This window comes from Thermobia domestica, chromosome 1 (genome assembly GCF_964235325.1).
Source record: "Thermobia domestica chromosome 1, izTheDome1.hap1.1, whole genome shotgun sequence".
NCBI lineage: Eukaryota > Metazoa > Arthropoda > Insecta > Zygentoma > Lepismatidae > Thermobia > Thermobia domestica.
The window spans coordinates 334,807,727-334,826,351 of record NC_137454.1 but is presented as its reverse complement, the minus strand read 5'-3'; the positions used below and the strand labels follow the sequence as shown (position 1 = coordinate 334,826,351).

The 18,625-nt window shown below is 35.8% G+C and overlaps 1 protein-coding gene across 8 annotated transcripts in view; it reads left to right on the top strand.

Moving 5' to 3' along the window:
- Positions 1-18,625, top strand: part of Dys (Dystrophin) — a 1,830,839-nt gene that overhangs the window by 227,833 nt on the left and 1,584,381 nt on the right. The window contains exon 1 of one of the 8 annotated variants that reach the window (XM_081729438.1): positions 550-945. The exons of the other annotated variants lie outside the window; for them this stretch is intronic. Coding sequence (XP_081585564.1) covers positions 927-945 — 19 coding nt within the window. The 5' untranslated portion in view covers positions 550-926. Of the gene's footprint in view, positions 1-549; positions 946-18,625 lie in introns of those variants that run through there. 8 annotated transcript variants of the gene reach the window in all.

The following is an 18,625-nucleotide window of genomic DNA, read 5'->3' as shown; positions in this document are numbered from 1 at the left end:
ATATTTGTTCTTATGCTATCAGTTCTGTATAATTTTTGCAATAAAATTTCCGCCATAGAGATGGGCTGGGACGCAAACAAATAAGAACCACAACGTTTTGGAATTAATTAAAGCAGATGTTTTGTTCAGTCGTAACGTACCGTAGTATATAGCATCCACACTGAACAGAAACACCGGCACGTGGCATGCGGTTGTAAGGGAGCCCCATATATGGGTGAAAACAATTTTTTGTTGAGCCGCTTCTTTCCGGAAAGGAATGAATACACACACACACAGACACACAGGAACACATCAGTAGCAGCTGCTTCTTGTTGGTATTATGAGCATATGTTGGAACTGGGAGGGGGCAAAGACTCGAAAAAGTTCCCCTTCGTAAGGTATAGCAGACGACAGAGGAAAACCATACACAAGATAGAAGAACCGCGTGGTTGAATAGCAGTCACGTGACTGGTATGTTTGTTGAACACTAGAGGGGAGTAGTGTGCAGCGAAGAGTGAGAGGGGAGGGAAAAAAGAAGAAAAAAAGTACTGGCGATAGTGACTGAGTAGACTGGCTGCTGGGAAACGAAGTTTAGAAACTGTGGCGAGTGGATGGTGATGGTGTTTTGTTTTTATGTCTTCTGATGTGTTTTGTGTGTGTTGTGAAGTGATGAATCTGTGAAGTTTCATTTCTTTTTAGTATTATTTTCTTCTGGTGAAGGTTCTTATCCCAAAGTGATTTTTTAAAAAAAAATCTGTGCAAAGTTTTTAAGCTCTTGTATTATACGTGCTTTGTACGCGAGGCTGTGCGGTTTTCCTTTTTATCAGCGGTGAAGAAAAAGCCATGCTGTAAAGCAAAACAATACAATGGTGTTCTAGTGCTTTTGAAGGTGGTTTATTTCTTTCTAGAATTGTCACACCAACCTGGCATCTTTTAAAATTTTGAAAATGGAAACTGTGTACCTTGGTAAGTCCCACCATTTTCTTCTTTGGACAATGTTTACCGAAGTGTATTTGTTTTGCTGTGTGTATTCTGTGACAACGCTTCTAATTGCATACGTAGAGAGAGAACTACCTGTTGCTCGTAGCTTTGCGTACGAATAAAACGAAATTAGAGGTCCGTATATATAGGAATGCAAGCACGTATTCTAATATTTGTTAAATATACAATTGAATGAAAATAAAACTGAATGCTTGTGTAACAATAGTCTTGAGTATAACACCGGTAAAAAACGAAAAGGAAAGGCCACTAGATAACGTAATGAATCGAAAGCACGTGAGATGGCGCGGCTGAAGAGATCCGTCGTTTTTTCATTATTCTTGCAAATAATGTGTAAGATTAGAAAGTACATTTTCAAGGATTGTAATTACTTTTTCATTAAGATTACCTGCTGATAAAATTTATGTTCATATTAGGAATGTAAGTAAAGTTCTGCAATCTCGCATAGAAATTCTCGTGCTTTTGGTCATAAAACATTTCTATGTAGCCTACTAGAAATATAAATATGTATCACTTAGACCAACTGTAATCCTTTAGAATCAATTAACTTGGCTTAACATCTGTGCCAGAGAGGGCGTAACCTTCTAATGGCTGGGAGTGAAAAATCTCTTCCCTAAAATTGATGCTCTAAAAATGATGAATGAAGATAGCCAAATTTTATACCTTTACTCCCACACCTTATCAAAGGATATATTGTGCTTCTTTCAGACATGAATTACTTGGGGGCACTGATCCCCGGAGCTCTGAGAGTGCCTCCCAGAGGAGACCAAAACAATATAATATAATAAATAGAATAGTACCGTGTGAAAATAATAATGTACCCCTCCGAATATTGTTTACCCTCCCGGATCTTTTTTTTTTTTTCCAGAAAGAAACTGTTATATACTGTCATAATTTATTTTATTAATATTCAACGGTTTTTCTCTGTGGTGAATCTTCCTCTCGTTAAGGCTGTAGGAAGTTCTTGCGAAGAAATTAAAATATCATAATTGAGTACTAAATATATAGGAAGAAACGGACAGTAGCTTAGTGGTACATCGCTCACCTCTAGCACGAAGGATTCGTGGATCAGTCCGAGGTCGTGAGATGTAGCGGACAGCATCATGTCCATGTTTTTTTTCGGAGTTCTCCCGTTGGTAAGGGTTGGTTCTTGGGTCCAACCTAAAAAGATTTAGGCGATGGAATGGAACTTTGCAGGATTAGGCGATGGAATGGAACTTTGCAGGATTCATAACTCTTCTGCCTACGATTAAAACGCTAGAAAAATTTTGTATTTTACACACACAAGGAGAGACGGGGGGATGCCCCTTAGAAATTGTCAAAATAGGATAAAACTTGCAAAATTTAGTATCTCTAACATTCTGGGAACAGAAGTGATTTTTAAATTTCTTTCTATCCCTATATGGCGGGAGCAGAGGGGACGCTTTTCCCTCATAAAATCTGTTGGTTCGGCTCCCGTCTTAGGACTTAGGAAGACTAAATTTTGCAGGTTTTATCCCATTTGGACAGTTCCTGAGGGGAATGTTCTCAGTCCCCAGGCCGAACCTCTTAAGACGAAATTATCTATATTTGTAAGTTCAGAGGCACGTTAATTTGTGTCAATATTGCGGTATCAATTAATATGTATTGTGTCCCTGTATTTGCCCCTGTCTATTTGTATGTTAATTTTGCCTCTGGAAGCTGGTCAACATCGAAAATTGTATGAACGCATGTGAAATCGAACTGAGACCACGTGCACCATTGGCTTGTCTACATAGACTAATAATTTAAAAATGGTTCAAAATTCAAGGCCACGACAGAGATGATTTTGTATTATATCCTTATTTGTTTGTTTACGTCGTATTCAACAACGCAAATTATGTATGTTATTCAATTATTCACATGTGATTCTTCACTATCTCATACTTAAAAGTGTTTTTTTTTTTTTTTTTCAGAAATTTTGTTAGAAAAAGAGTTACGCTTTAACAACTCTTCTTTCTTTTCTTTTAACTTAAGGAAAAGATAACTTTAGGAGAGTAAGTGACATCCTTCATATCACTGAGGTCGAGAGGTCACTAACCCTTCCAAATATGTTAACTCGACCTTATTTTTAAAGAAATCTTTGATGTCTTAGTGCGGTCACTGACATTTAAAGTAAGCATCAGCTTTCAATGACAAAAAAATAATTCGTACATTAAAGCAAGTAGTCCACGAAGTTGGATGATGTTTGACATATGATAAGCGCATTTGTTGTTTCGGACTTTTATAGTTTTTAGCAACAAAAATTCTTTACCTCATACTTCAGGTAGCCACAGAGTTGCCTTATACTCCTCGGCAGGGGTAAAGATGATGGGGAACGCGGAGTATGGCGTCCCTCCACTTCCTAAAAATATATAATGGGCAAACATGGGCACGGGGGACTCGTAACGTTATGTGTCCCCCTACTTTTTTCACTTTTACCCCCCGCTTCTCGGCCAATATCGAAATATTTTCAGCAGAGTAAGTGTATCGAATGTGAAACCCGTGTTATTCAATAAGTTCTATCTCCAAAATGTGGAATGAAATCAATACCCAAAAATGTGTAAATATTCAAAATTTATCGTGCCTTTTATTGCTAAAAATATACGTGGTGTTTGTATTTAATTTTTTCTTATTGTGTAAAAATGAAAAATGACATTTTTAAAAGAAAAAAAAATGTGTTGTTAACATGAGATCCTTACAGACAGACTGTTTGAACATCATTTTTTTTGCTTCTGTCCAATATACTTGACAGATGGATATGTACAGCACTACAATCATCGTGTACCCATCGATGGCAGCGTTGGCATCTTGTCCATTCTTCCTGAGAGTAGAAATGGCTGCAAAAGAGGAATTCGGTCTTCATCATACGTATCTAAGCAACCGATCCGTTACTACTTGTTTTACTCACAGGAGATGTATGTCTTAATTTTGTGCCTTGTTTCTTCCTAATAAATCTGCTGCTTAAATCTCCTAGTCTCTTCGGTGTAGCTTTTGCTTCCTGGCTGACAGCTAATTGCGTCTTGTATGATGATTGGGTGATGCCGTTAGGCATGCCCTGCTGTATTTCTCTCCCCTTCATCTTACTTTTATTTATTTATTTTTTAAAAAAGAATATCAGCTGATCGTACTTTGCTGGTGAATCATGTGGATCAGCGGCAGGTCCTGTATGCTTTTCTGAAGTGCCTGGTGAATCACGTAGATTAGCGGCAGGTGCGGATCGAGTGACAGTGGTGATGTTATGTGAATCAAAGTCGTAGTTACAAAATATGAATTTGTTGCACAGAAAAAGGCAATTCTTCGTGAAAGCATTCACAGATGCTTCTATAGTCGCAGCTCTGTTGTAAGCAGCGGTGAATAGAGGAGCAATGATACAGTGCTGCGACTCGGTCTGGGTGATGTCTTAGCTATCTTTCTACTTCCTCTGTGTAGTAAGTTTTCAAGGGAGACATGAAGTCTATATCTAAGGGCTGCATCGTGTAACAGGAGTGTGGAGGGAGGCAAATTATAGTAACATGGCACGCTCTTGGTCGATCAATTAATGCAGTTTCAACAAGTGGACCTCATGTTTGTATTGATGGTTTTATGTCGCATGAGAAAGACGCGATCGAACACTTCCACCATAGACTACCGTATCAGCAAAATTTTCCGATGCAGGAAACTCCTTTTTATTCTTTGCACTCATAGAACTGCTCATTTTAGATCGCTATTCTCATTGGTCGGTGTCAAATTTCAACTCATGTTTCCCATGAGTCGAATTTCTTTACTTTACTAATTGAAATGGCACGAACTCTTTATCTAGGGTCCGCTATTACAGTTTTCTACAGAGTTTATTTGGTATGTTAGTCGGTGTCTTAGGGGTTGATTTGCATGTCAACACAACGAAGTTTGGCAAACCAAAATAATAATAAATAAAAATAAAAAATAAATGGTTGGTTCATATTCACTGTAAATATATTTTTGTGGCTTGCTGTAAAGAATTTTTCAATTTGAATTCGTGAAGACAAATCACTCGCAATTGTATGCTCTCCGTTTTGCACTTTCATACGATGTTGTTCAACAACGCACTGTGTCCTGGGTATTCTCTATTCCATGAATACATGTGCAGTTTGTATATAAAGGATGCCGCCTTCTATGTGTGGGGCTAGTGCCATAAATAAGTCATCGTCCGCGAGAACTTGTGGAAAACACCCCCGATAACTAAATGGCCAACCAGAACCCTCATTTCCTGCATTTGACAACCGCTCGTCAGGTCCACGTGGAGTGCTTAGTTGCCACAGTTCCAACCGCTGTCCTTTCAGTCAGTGTTTAGAAGATTGCTGTTCAACATATATAGTTTTCTTATATATATACTCTATATTATATTCGATTGTAACAAGATGTGGAGACCCTGGGAGCAAAGTTCAGCGAATGAACTTGTAAATAACATGCAGCAAGGTGATCAGACATTGCAACCCCGCACATGCGGTCAAAAGAGGGTTGGAGGGAGGAAGGAATACTGTTGTAAAATCCAGCAGGGGAAGTTCAAACAATTTGCCGAACTGCACATCTATTGATGGAATACACAATACTCCAGATTGTTTGCGGAACGTATACAGAGTTAGTGACGGTAGATACATGACCTAAGTCCATCCCTGTATTGTGTTGCAGAGGTGAGTTTCCCACCAGACGTCAAATAAGACAATTCATTCGCCCCAACCTAATAACCTTTCGAAAATAATTAAAGCAGAGGGATCACTATCACATATATACATAACAGAGATTTTCGTTATCAGAACGGTACAGTGTATTAGTTTTGGACATTTTTTTTTTCCATTACATGGTAATAATATGGGAATATTCTACAACTTCTGAGTTTTCCACATCAGAAACTCGCTTTATACCATTGTATGAATAATGCGTACAATTACCTTCTATTTTGTTATGTTTTGAGTAACAACAGTCTGCTTCTAATCCATAATTATGTTTAGTATAGGCCTATACACCACTAGGAACAAGTTTTAAAATTTGAAAATATAATAGTTTTAAAGAAGTTATTATTATTATTATTATTATTATTATTATTATTAATTATTATTTATTATTATTATTACTAGGAATGCAATGGATATACCCGATTGCAATGAAATGAGCTGAGCGAGCTTAAACTACGTAATCAGGAAGCGTTTTTCGGTGATTATTCCTCGATGGTACATCGGATTTTTGATTTCGACCTATGTTGTCACTCAGCACGACATACTCTATCAGCGTGCTAAGTTTGGTTGAGATCGGCCAAACGGTCTAGGAGTAAGCGTTTTTCGGTGATTATTCCTCGATGGTACATCGGATTTTTGATTTCGACCTATGTTGTCACTCAGCACGACATACTCTATCAGCGTGCTAAGTTTGGTTGAGATCGGCCAAACGGTCTAGGAGTAAGCGTTTTTCGGTGATTATTCCTCGATGGTACATCGGATTTTTGATTTCGACCTATGTTGTCACTCCAGCACGACATACTCTATCAGCGTGCTAAGTTTGGTTGAGATCGGCCAAACGGTCTAGGAGTAAGCGTTTTTCGGTGATTATTCCTCGATGGTACATCGGATTTTTGATTTCGACCTATGTTGTCACTCAGCACGACATACTCTATCAGCGTGCTAAGTTTGGTTGAGATCGGCCAAACGGTCTAGGAGTAAGCGTTTTTCGGTGATTATTCCTCGATGGTACATCGGATTTTTTATTTCGACCTATGTTGTCACTCAGCACGACATACTCTATCAGCGTGCTAAGTTTGGTTGAGATCGGCCAAACGGTCTAGGAGTTCGCGGACAACCAAACGGCTAACCCGAGTATAAGAGCTTCGCTTCGCTCAGCTCAATTATTATTATTATTATTATTATTATTATTATTATTATTATTATTATTATTATTATTATTATTGAGTATGATGCCAGTCAGCAGGTCCTGAGACTAATAGTTTTGTTTAAACCTTCATTTAATTATTTTAATTGAAAGGTCTAAATTTATACCAAATTTCATATATATATATATATATATATATATATATATATATATATATATAGAGAGAGAGAGAGAGAGAGAGAGAGAGAGAGATAGATAGATAGATAGATAGATAGATAGATAGATAGATAGATAGATGCATGAGGTTTATTCATGCCAAAAAAGTCCTGCTAAGACCGGTTTTTCCAAGCACTCAAATACCTATGAGGTCTATGCCGAACTTCACTGGTCTATTTCGGTCCTCGTGAGGTCTAACGCGGTCCTCGCGAGGTCTAAGTAGGTCCTTTGAGGTCTAAATGTAACTTCAGGGCTGCCAACATACTTTAAAACAACTTCAAGAATCAAAATGAAATATGCCATATTAAATTGTTTTGCATTTTACACAAACAAAAATCGCTGAAATTTCGTACCATGGAAATATTAACAGGGAGATATATTTTGATGTATTATTTTGTGCAACAAAATTAACAGTGTTGCCATCCCAATAACAAGATTTTTCAAATAACACTAAGCAATGTTTTTCTATATTTCAAATTTGCATGTTAAACTAAAACTTACTGCCTTTATTGTTTAATGCTGCAAACCGAAGGCGTTGCAGTATCGAAAACATTCAAATTTCAAAGGTCTCTACTCCAATAATATGACAAGTGAATTGCAAGGAAAAATGCATATTGGAAGTACCTTAGTGTCGAATACTACGATGACAATACGACTTATTTCGAAGAAATGGAAACAACGATACATCAAATTCTTTATTTTGAAAAAGGTACTAACTATAACAACCAACCGCATAATGGTTTTCAATAGACACAAAGATTACAATGCCGTTTACAACAATTTGATAAATCAATCCGTACTTACATATGAAAAAACGTTGTTAAAGATTGTTGTACTGCATAAAATGACGTATCTGTAGGAACCTTTTAAAACACTGTTGGTTTCCTTTGCTTCCATGACATTACATCGATTGTTTTTGAACATTGTATTTATAACAAATTGAGGAAGAAGATGATAGTCGCCAGATTAGTACACGAGCTTAAAATACTCATAGTTTTTAAAGATTTTTATAGTTTCTAACTATTTCAATTTTAGATATTTTTTTTTTACTTTGGTATGATCTTTATGTTATTTAGAAAAATTTCAATTTATCTGGCGTCATCGATAAAGTTTATTTACCACAATTTCTTATTTTAAACTTAAGACCAAATATTCGGATCCATGTCCAGGCAATTTTGTTAACAGTTTATGTTGTAGCTAACGAAGCTCTTATATTATAAGCAATTACATCATCGTAGTGATAAAGTATACTTGGCTATAAGGTTTCGACTATTATTATTATTATTATTATTATTATTATTATTATTATTATTATTATTATTATTATTATTATTATTATTATTATTATTATTATTATTATTATAACACGAATTGGTTAAAAGGAACTACAGAGCATTTTCGGAATTACATAATTCTTAGCATTGTTGCAAGCTTATCTCCATTGTGTATCACATCTCCGGAACAATTTGAGATATCAAATTGCTCTATACTACATTATGATCTTTATATCCATTAAAAAGAATATATGATTGAACGTAGTATTTTCCAAAGCGGCTTTAAGAAGTAAAACATGTTTGATATAATATCGTACAATACTATACTTTGAACATGAATTCCCTTTATTTAATAGTTTTAACGCATTAATGAAACTATACGGCAATTCGTAATTTTCCATCGACTTCATTTTCTACGTAGTAAACAAAATAAACGTTTCAATTATTGGTTGAAACCAGCTTTCAATCCAGTTCTTCCAAAACATCGATGTTAGAAAAAAGTTACAAGTCACAAACACATTTAATACAAACTGCAAAAACTTTCTTGTATTTTCATGTAGCATAGGCTTCAAGAACAAAATGAAATGTAGGAAAAGACAGATGAAATCAACACTTGGAGAATATATTATCTATTCTTGCACAGTCGTGCATTTTTTTAAATAATGTATCTTCCTTTTACCCTTCCCTGTAACTTGTTTTTATTTTAGAGTTGACTGCGTGATAAGAGTTAAAGCTGTCTCGTCTCGTATCACGTCACGAATACTCTGTATCGTCCCGTCTCGTAAGTAAGCCTAGTTGCATGAAGGTACAAGTTAAGAGGTGTTAACACATACATAATTGAGTGTTTCAGCGCAAACCTAAAATTTTGTATATTCAACCAAAGTTAGTGACGAGGCCCTCAATGGTAGGTGATAGAGCTCTCACTTCCGGTGTATGAGATTCCAAGTTCGATCCTAGCTCCTACCCAAGTGGAAATTGTGGAGGGAAAGTTTTGTGTATGAGTTTTCTCGGTGTTTTTCCGTTTTCTGCTAATTTCTTTATTTCAAAAGTTTGTTCGGTCTCGTTACCACTGTCTCCTTTAGACTCGTCTGGGACGTTCAAGCCAGAAAGAAGGAAAAGAACTTCAAAAATGCTGCGGCATTCAAGACGTATATCATAATAATACTTAGAAGACATCACTATTTTTGCTCAACGATTGAAGTTGAGCATCCTATTCGACAGCGAGCCTGTTTGAGACGGAGACCTACCGTTTAACGTAGACTCTGAACCTCAAGAGCTCCCACCGGGGCTTTTCCGTCCCAAAGACGCGTATGCTAACTATATACCACAAGGGAGCTCGTTCGTGGTTATATACAATGTTTGAATTCGTTTATCGACATTGCGGGTAAGTAAAATAACGCTCAACATGACACAGACTTCTAAAGATGCAATAATTCAAAATGATAAATCGTTTTCTTAACCTCTCCCGCTCTGGTAACAGTCGTGAAAATAAAACTTTTAAATTAATAATTTTCACGACAACTAAATTAACGACGTATTTTGTGAGATACCTACATGTAATCTTTCCGAATGTTCGAGTAAAGTATTGAATATGTCTAACAAGATATGTACAATGTCAGGCATCTACAAATCCATAAACGACTTCGTTAAAAGAGTTAATATAACATCGTCATACAAATTCACTTAAGATGACAAACTGAAGTATTTAAGAACACAGTTACAAGTGACAACTATAGGGACTATACAATACTTCAAGTGGGCAACGATAAAAAATAGAAAATATAATAAATTGTAGTTAGTTTTGAGTTAAAATTAGGAGTCAAAAGTTTACATATTCCGTTCTGAAATACAACTATCAGATTAAAATTATATGAAAAAAACAAATCCAGTGGAATATTTTCGAACTTGAAACCACTAAACACGGTTTGAGGCGGGAAGAAAGCAAACATTCCCTCAAGGGATGTTTCAGTTAGTTTCTTTGGAGATCATTCAAATGGGATTGAGGGGGAATATCTCTCTCGTTCTCCAGTAATTCGCACCCTGGTTGTAAGTATTAGGGTAATCTTTATTTTTCAACTTCCTTTTTTTTTTAATCTCACCTAGGATGGTTCCATATCAGACCAAAGCAACTCATGAAAAAAATTAGTTCAGTTGAATAATATTAAATGGTTCCAAAACCGACCTCAAGTTTCGAATGTATTTACAACACACAATATGAGGCAAAAGTAGCCTACCTTATAAATTTGGAAAGACAAATGTAAGTTAACAAGTATGAAAGTAATACGTGTTAAATGTTTATAGATAAGAAGGAAATAACATTAGACGTGTGTTCTGGTTAAACGCAACCCAAAACATATCATATCACACATTTCAATTAAAAATTTTGCATTTGAACTAAGATGGAGAACTTCGAGATGGCAACCATCATGGTACTATACAGTAATAAATGCGATTTTACCTTTATTATCCTTATTCAAGATATCACTTCTTCTAACCGTTGGAAACTTACAAGGTACTTTTGCTTCGCATTGTATATTGTAAATCACTGAAAACTTGCGGTCAATTTGGGCACCATTTAATATTATTCAATTGAGCTTATTTTCTCATGGGTTACTTTGGTATAACGTAATATGAAACCATTTTAGGAGGTGAGATTCAAAGAACCTCGGAAGTTGAAAAGTAAGGACCACAAAATATGAATACAGGGTATTAATGAACTACACCGACAAACTGTAAGAGGTGATTCCTCAGATCAAAAAAGTCAAAACGTTCCTATGGACCTGTGGGAAAAGCGCATAGTTTCAGAGATAGAGCTGTCCAAAATAGCGAAAAAGCCAAATTTCAAGAGGCCCTATTTCGAATTCGAGAAATCGTGGAATGGTGGTCTTCATCAGCATAAAGGAAGTCATGCATACGCAATCCAAAATGCATAATTCATTAATGTTCAATGGGTGTGTAGAGTATTCTCTAAAGGGTGAAATTCCCAGACATGCCATCAACCAAATATGATTTGATTTATGATTGGTCCAAAGTAGGCAAATGATCAGCCTTTACAGCAGTTAACACGAAATCCTTTGGCGCGATACGGAAGTGTTAAGGATCGTCAACAACACGGACTCTCGTACTCGAGAAAAAGCATGCTGCGATGTTTTCTTTCATGCTTATAAGTGAAGAAAACGTGAAATATACCGTGACGAAATACATCGCATTACACGTTATTACGAACACTAAAAAACATGGAGCTGCCGGTTCTTAACACTTCTGACTTCCCTCCGAAGTACTGGATGTCGATTCTTGTCAAGGCTTATCTCCTGCCTACTTTGTACCCTCCTTGAAATCAGAGTATATTTGAAAACTCTATTGAGAACATATTTGAGAATTATACCCTGTACAGAATACCCATTGAAAATTGACGTAATATGTATTTTCGGATTGTGTGTGCATGACTTCCTTTACGCTGATAAGGATCACCATCCACAGTTTTTGGAATTCGAAATATGTCCTGTTGAAATTTAGCTTTGAGTCATTTTGGGCAGCCCTAGATCTAAAACTATGCACTTTTCGCAATAGATCCATATGAACTTTTTCTCCCATATATATATATGTGTGTGTGTGTACATGAAGCGAGAGAGAAACTTTTACCTCCTGATGTTATGCGAGTAATTATAAGCTATACAAGATAGTGAAAAGCAAAGTGAGTTATAAAGTGTAAATAAACGTTAGTTTTTTAAGAAAGTTTACGCACATATAATGTAACCATATACGTAATTGCGCAGTCTGGTATCAAACTAACGCTTTCAGGCCCAAGAAGTCAAAATAATACGTAGAACTCTTGGTATTACGAGTAGGGTAATGTAATATCTGCAGGTACATTCTGAAACACGTAGAAAAACCATCCATTTATCATGTGGACCGAAAGCGTTTAATTAAAAATTGACAAATATGGTTCGCCCCAGAAAGTGGGGCATTAAAGAAATAACGATCATGTCAATAGTGTAAAATACCCACGTTTGGAAAAATTTCTAATTATGTTTTTTTAAAACTAATTTCATGATTCTGAGTCCAATTATGCTACTTTTTTTAAAAAAAAAGTAAAAAATATACCTCCAGTCCCCTATAGACCTTATGGTATTTGAATGCCTTGGAAAACAGGTCTAAACGGGCCTATAACGTCCCGTCTAGACCTCCTGTGGGTATTTATCTACATCTATTTAAGAACGAGACTTAAAATTTGACATTTTTCGGTTACCCATAAACCTTTAGTTGAGAGCAGGGAAACACCCACAGGGGCAAATTGGGGCTCGACCTCCCACATGTCTTCCTGTTCTCCAAATGAAGTTCGACTGTTAGGTCTTTACTTCAACATGTTTATTAAAGCAAATGAATGCTTATAATAGAACAAATAGAAGTGCCCATTCTTCACATGGGAAAAATAAGGTTTAAACGAATATAAAAGTGGAAATTTGAATGTTATAGACACTGCCCCACTTATAGAAACTGCCGAAGTTTTGGAAAGGCTGAAATACGTTTTTGATTAATTTCAATTAAAAGCTTATGTACCAGACTTCTTACCTCTAACTTTAACAAATACTCACATAAATTTTATTAATAAAAAATTTGAAATTTGAATATTATAGAAATTATTCCCTTTCCCCAATGTAACCTGAACACTCAAAACATGTGTTCTCCTATTTTTGATTAAAAGTTTAAATATCGAATCCCTCTCCTATATCTCACATTTAGCAATTTCACAATAAAGAGTCGAAGTTCGTAAGATAGAATTTACCATACTTTCGCTATTTCAGAGCGGAATTTTCTGAAAGCACGGAAATTCAACTTCAGTTAATTTTAATGGAGAGCTCAAATGCCAGGTTTTGTTTTCCTAATGTCAGATATTTCATTCTTAGAAAAAGATTTGAACCCCCTATATACATAATTTTAAAAATGCCTTCTTATGATTTGTTTTCGTGACGGAGTCACCTGTCCAAATTTTATTTCTACCTATAAGTATTCATTTATGTTTATGAGTGAATTACTTATACTACCATATTTAATAATATTGATCTGAAAGAAAAAATCTAAACAACGTCAACTCATAACAATTATGAATTTCCCAAATTCAATAATTAGTACAATACTGATCAGTGGCATAGCCATAAATCTACTATACCAAAGAAAGTACTAATTATTGCGTAACGAAAAAATACCTTACACACAGAGAGACGTACACGTAGGGGAACGTGGGGCATAATGGGGAAGCTAAGATATTTGCCTTTCTAAATTGGTAACCAATATCTCAATTGCAGTAATTTTTTTGCGGTAGACACGTTGGACATTTATTGTGATATTTCAACCAGCAAATCCTTTCAAAAATATTGTTTTGGACCTTTTTCCTTAGCTTATTCCAAAAATGGCTCTTTTCCCCATTATGCCCCCTACGTGGGGCATAATGGAACATTGGATTTCAGTCAACCCCATTATGCCCCTACCCCATACTGCCCCGTATACTATTACATCTATAATATCCAGCTGTAATATAGACTTATCATAAAACAACAATATATGATTACTATTATACAACACAACTTGAATTTTATGAAACATTTATAGACTCAATAATCAAATATAACAAAAGATGAGTACTTTTTTAAAAAAAAAATGTTGATAATTACTTCAAAAGGTACATTTTGAATTAGGCATTATTAAGAAAAAGAAGAAATGTGATCATTGGGAATTGTACTGCAAACTTTATGCAGATTACATCGAATTATTGTCAGTTAAATCTTAATATTTCCTGACATCAAATCAACATAACCAAATTTTGAAAATTCAGCACGAAAAACTTAAACAAAACTGCGTATTCGAATCTTATTTATAAATTTACACGAGGAAATCAAAAATAGACAAGTATACAGTACAACTATTATGTCTGAAGTAGATGTGAAACATTGGTAGAATCATGCTTTTTCTAACAGAATTTACAATAGTATTCAATTTCATCATCATCGCTAACAACCACGGCATACGAATTGTGTGCCCACTGATGACATCTCGTGCATGAAATCCAGCCCTCATTAGATTTGGACCAAAGGTTGCCACAATGAAGACGCGTCATCGTCTTCTTCATCGGACGAGCTTGATGACTCTTTAACTAGTTTCCTTTTTCGACCATTCTTTGGTAGGCCTTTGTTTGAGGTTGGTGGTGCTACGTTTTTTTCTATACACCTTTGATTGTTTGGAATTTGCTTGAGCAAATTGAAGTTCCTTTTTGTACGGAGATGCAGTTAATATGGCTGTTTTACCCTTTTACGGTTTGTATGTTTTGTCCCTTGCTTAATTTTTGGAATAGCTATTATGTTTTGAGGCGAAGCAGAAGGAAAACTTGATATTGATGGAGTTTGTTCTTTGTAAGAGCATCCGGGAATTTCTGCGTCAATCAAAGATTCAGATGTATTCGACTGTACGCTTTGTGGGTGTGGTTTGAAGAGGGATTTGTTAGGTGCAGTTAGTGTAGGGTTTTTATTTCCTACTGACTCAGTGACGTTTAGCCCTATGTCTGTTTCATCTGCAGGTAGAAAGTCTTCATCTGTAAACACGTTCATGTCCAAAGGTCAAATCCCAGTTTTCTTGAAGGCGTTAATTACGTTCAGCATTGATGCTGCTCGCAAAAATGCAGGAGCGTAACAACTTTTGGGTAATTGGTTCTAATTCATTTTCTAACCTCATCTTCATAGAACTTGCTGAGTGGCCTCATAAAGCCGACGTCAAGGGGTTGAAGTCGGTGAGAGCAATGAGGAGGCAGAGAAAACAAAACTACTCTACTTTCTCTTGCCATGTCAATTAAGTCCAAGTTTTTAGTGTGGGTGCTATGACTATCCAGAAGAAGAAGAACTGGTTTACTTGTAGACGCTCCTGAAAACATTAGGAATTTCTTGAACCATTTGAGAAAGAGTTCTTTTCTAATCCATCCAGTAACACTAACTTCTGCCCATGATCCAAGTGAAAGGCACATCTCAAATTTCCGCTGCATCCTTACTCTAGGATAAATCATCATAGGTGGCATGTAAGCTTCAGTAGCTGAACAACAAATTACTGCAGTAACCGTTTCTCCTCTCTGTTACAGCTCCAACTTGACGTTTTCCTTTTTCTGCGACAACCCTCGTATGTCCTTTAGGATTCACGGCTATTCCGGTTTCATCTACATTATAAATATTTTCTGCAGAGATAAAAATGAAATGAAATGAAATCTTTGAGTTTTACGTCCCACGATTATGCCGGTTAGGCTAAAGGAGACTGTGATGATGAGTAATGAATGAAATGGTGGAATGAAGAAAGTGGGAGGATCCAGGGTTTTCTCGATCCTTGTTGCAATGCCGCTCCAGCGTAGTCTGTGGAACGTTGAACTGCCGGGAAGCTTTATAATATCCCATTTCACCACGTATTACACTCTCGATGGCCGCCTTCATTTTTTCTTCCTCCCAACTTTGCCTCGCTGATTTCCTTTTATATGTGCTAAAATGACAGCAAACACGAGCTTATGCAATCCTAGCATTAACAAGAAATGTTTCGAGCTGGATAGTAAACTACACAATCGATACTCTTACGGGGCTTAATGGGGTAATGGGGCAAAATGGGGTGGTTGCAATACCGTTTTGCCCCACCCCGTTTTGCCCCAGATGAGTTGTAGTGTTAAATCAACTAGTATCTCTGTTATAACTTACAATCCGTAAACCTCAAAAACACACAACAAACACAGAAGAAATATTCTTTTAACATATCAATAGTTTAAAAGTGTGCAATAAATAACTTGCCTTACCTTGACAAAAGTAAAATCCCAATTGTTATATGCCATAGCACGAAAACAAAGAACTGACACACAATACTGTTCCTTTTCAACTGATAAGAACGCTGCTCAAGCACAACAGCCCTTCGTCCCTGATAATCTTGTTTAGGTACTTATCGCTAGATTGCAGTTAATTACAGTTCAAAAAATACCGATACCCCGTTATGCCCCCCTACCCCGTTATGCCCCACGTTCCCCTACACATACAGCAAACATTATGTGACGTTATCGGTTGAAATGTGGGACATATGGTCAGCCAGAGTGCTTCATGGGCTTTTGTGACACGAATTTTAGTATTGTATTTCATCATATAGAGGTGAGGTGAATTTCAGGTGAGACAGATAAGAAAGAAGTTAAATTGTTAACAGTTTTCTGTAGTTACACAGTATTGTAATACTGATGAAATTTGGTAAATAATAAATTAAACTTTCTGACGCTACAGCCGTGAAAGACTATGACTAGCCACATGGCTCACATTCAACTGGGTGAGGAGTGACAGTGCATCGGTTCCCAGGCGCCATTATTTGTGGCTTTCTAGATCACAGTTCGCCATCTCTTAATTCACTAACAATGAGGATAAACTAGATCTAAATAATATTATTTTTAAAGAAAAATAAACACCCACCTTCTTTTTAAGTGGTATCTACTCGTATCTGCAGATGGTAAATTTTGATGGCTATTGTAACGAAACATTGTTTTAAAAAATTAAGACTGTTATATATAACACTGAAATCTTATGTAGGGTTAAAAATATAGCTTATGAGAAGTAAGTTTTTCTTTAAACATCTCATGTAGAGCTTGTTCCTCATGACAAATTATCTGCACAAAAGAGTCTTAACAATTCTAAATAAAAGTCACAAATGAAACACACTACATGAAAGCAGAATCTATTTCAGTATCACTGTACTAAATGGGAGTGGATTTGGGCCGAATCAACTCTCTGCCTACGTCTTTGATACTGATTATTCATCAATTTTGTTGCCCTCCTTTACCTAACTGGATGCAGACAGTTTACTATCGCATAACTATATGATAGTGATCTTATCCTTTTCTTCGATTTTTCTCCATTTTTACTTACAAGTGTCGATAGGAGAAAAGAAAGTATGGTGATCGTAAAACAACTAAGATTTTGTTTATATGGCATTTATAACTCTGCAATGTTGTACTAATCACTCGTTACGAAAATGTTTAACAGAGTTCCTATTTATTGTTAATATTTACTATATCGTCAAATATGACTCATGCGATTTTACTGACATTACATTAACAAATTCCATAAATAACTCTACTACTTGCTAATCATTTGTAATTACAAAGTCTACATACGGTAGTCTGATTTGAGGCTGTTTTCTTCGAACAAAGTTTTGATAAAGAAAAGAAAGAAAGAAAAGGAAAGAAAGAAATGTCAGGAAAGAAAGAAAGAATTTTTCACAAATGTTTCAATAATACCGGTTGCATATTTTTGTTTAAGAAATCAGAGCGAAAAAGTTCAGTGCGGTGGTCCGTAAGCAGTAAATATATACCATGGGGGTGATTGGGTGTAAATAAAGAAAACTAAAGGTTTCCTTTGGTGTAAATAACTTGTATTCCACTTAAAAACTAGCAGTTTTATGTGGCTTAGAAAAAAATATACCTTTGTTTACGCAAAATAAGAAGTAACTTATTTCTAAATCTCAATGATATTTGAATGCCTTTTCAAGCCTTCCAGTTATTGTTTATAGCATAGCAGATTGTCCTGTGAATTTAATCCAAAATGTATCACATACGAAAAAACTATAAGCGGTCAAAACTTTAGCAGAAAATGTAAAAAAATAAAATAAAATAAAGAAATAGAAAAGCCAAGAGATCAGGCCCTGATATTCAAACAAATATAGGAGAAGGTAATAAGACTAACACTAAATAACTATAAACTATTGCAATAGAACAAGTGTTGGAACTCTGGATAGATAAACAGATCCTATTTACAGCATCAGCACTATTGGCATACGCAACGGCCACTAGAGACTTAAGTTGAACAAAATAGCTTAATAAACACAATGCACTATGAAACAAAAGTGTACACCATAAAAGACAAAGATAGCACAGCATTTAAATGAATTCTAAGCAAAAAATGTTCACTTAAGGCATTCCTCCCATTTACCCCCGCACCATGCGCCCAATTAACCCCATGGAGGTATTTGGAAGGAACAAATTTTAACAAAATTTTAACTGCCTCACAGTGAGGATTCAAGATTGCTGCTCTTCACGGCACCATCCTTAGGAAGTTTTTAATCAGCAGGAAAAATTCTGGCTCAAAACATTAATAGATGAGCGATTTATTGTAACTCAAACCAAAACACATACACACCTGAAACTCGGTTCCAAATATGTCATTTCTCAATCAAATCAGTTTTTGGTTTTTTGCCATTATTACACCCTCTCAAAATTCACCTAAGCTTTTTTTTTTTCTAATCAACATCTACCTACCAAAAATTTG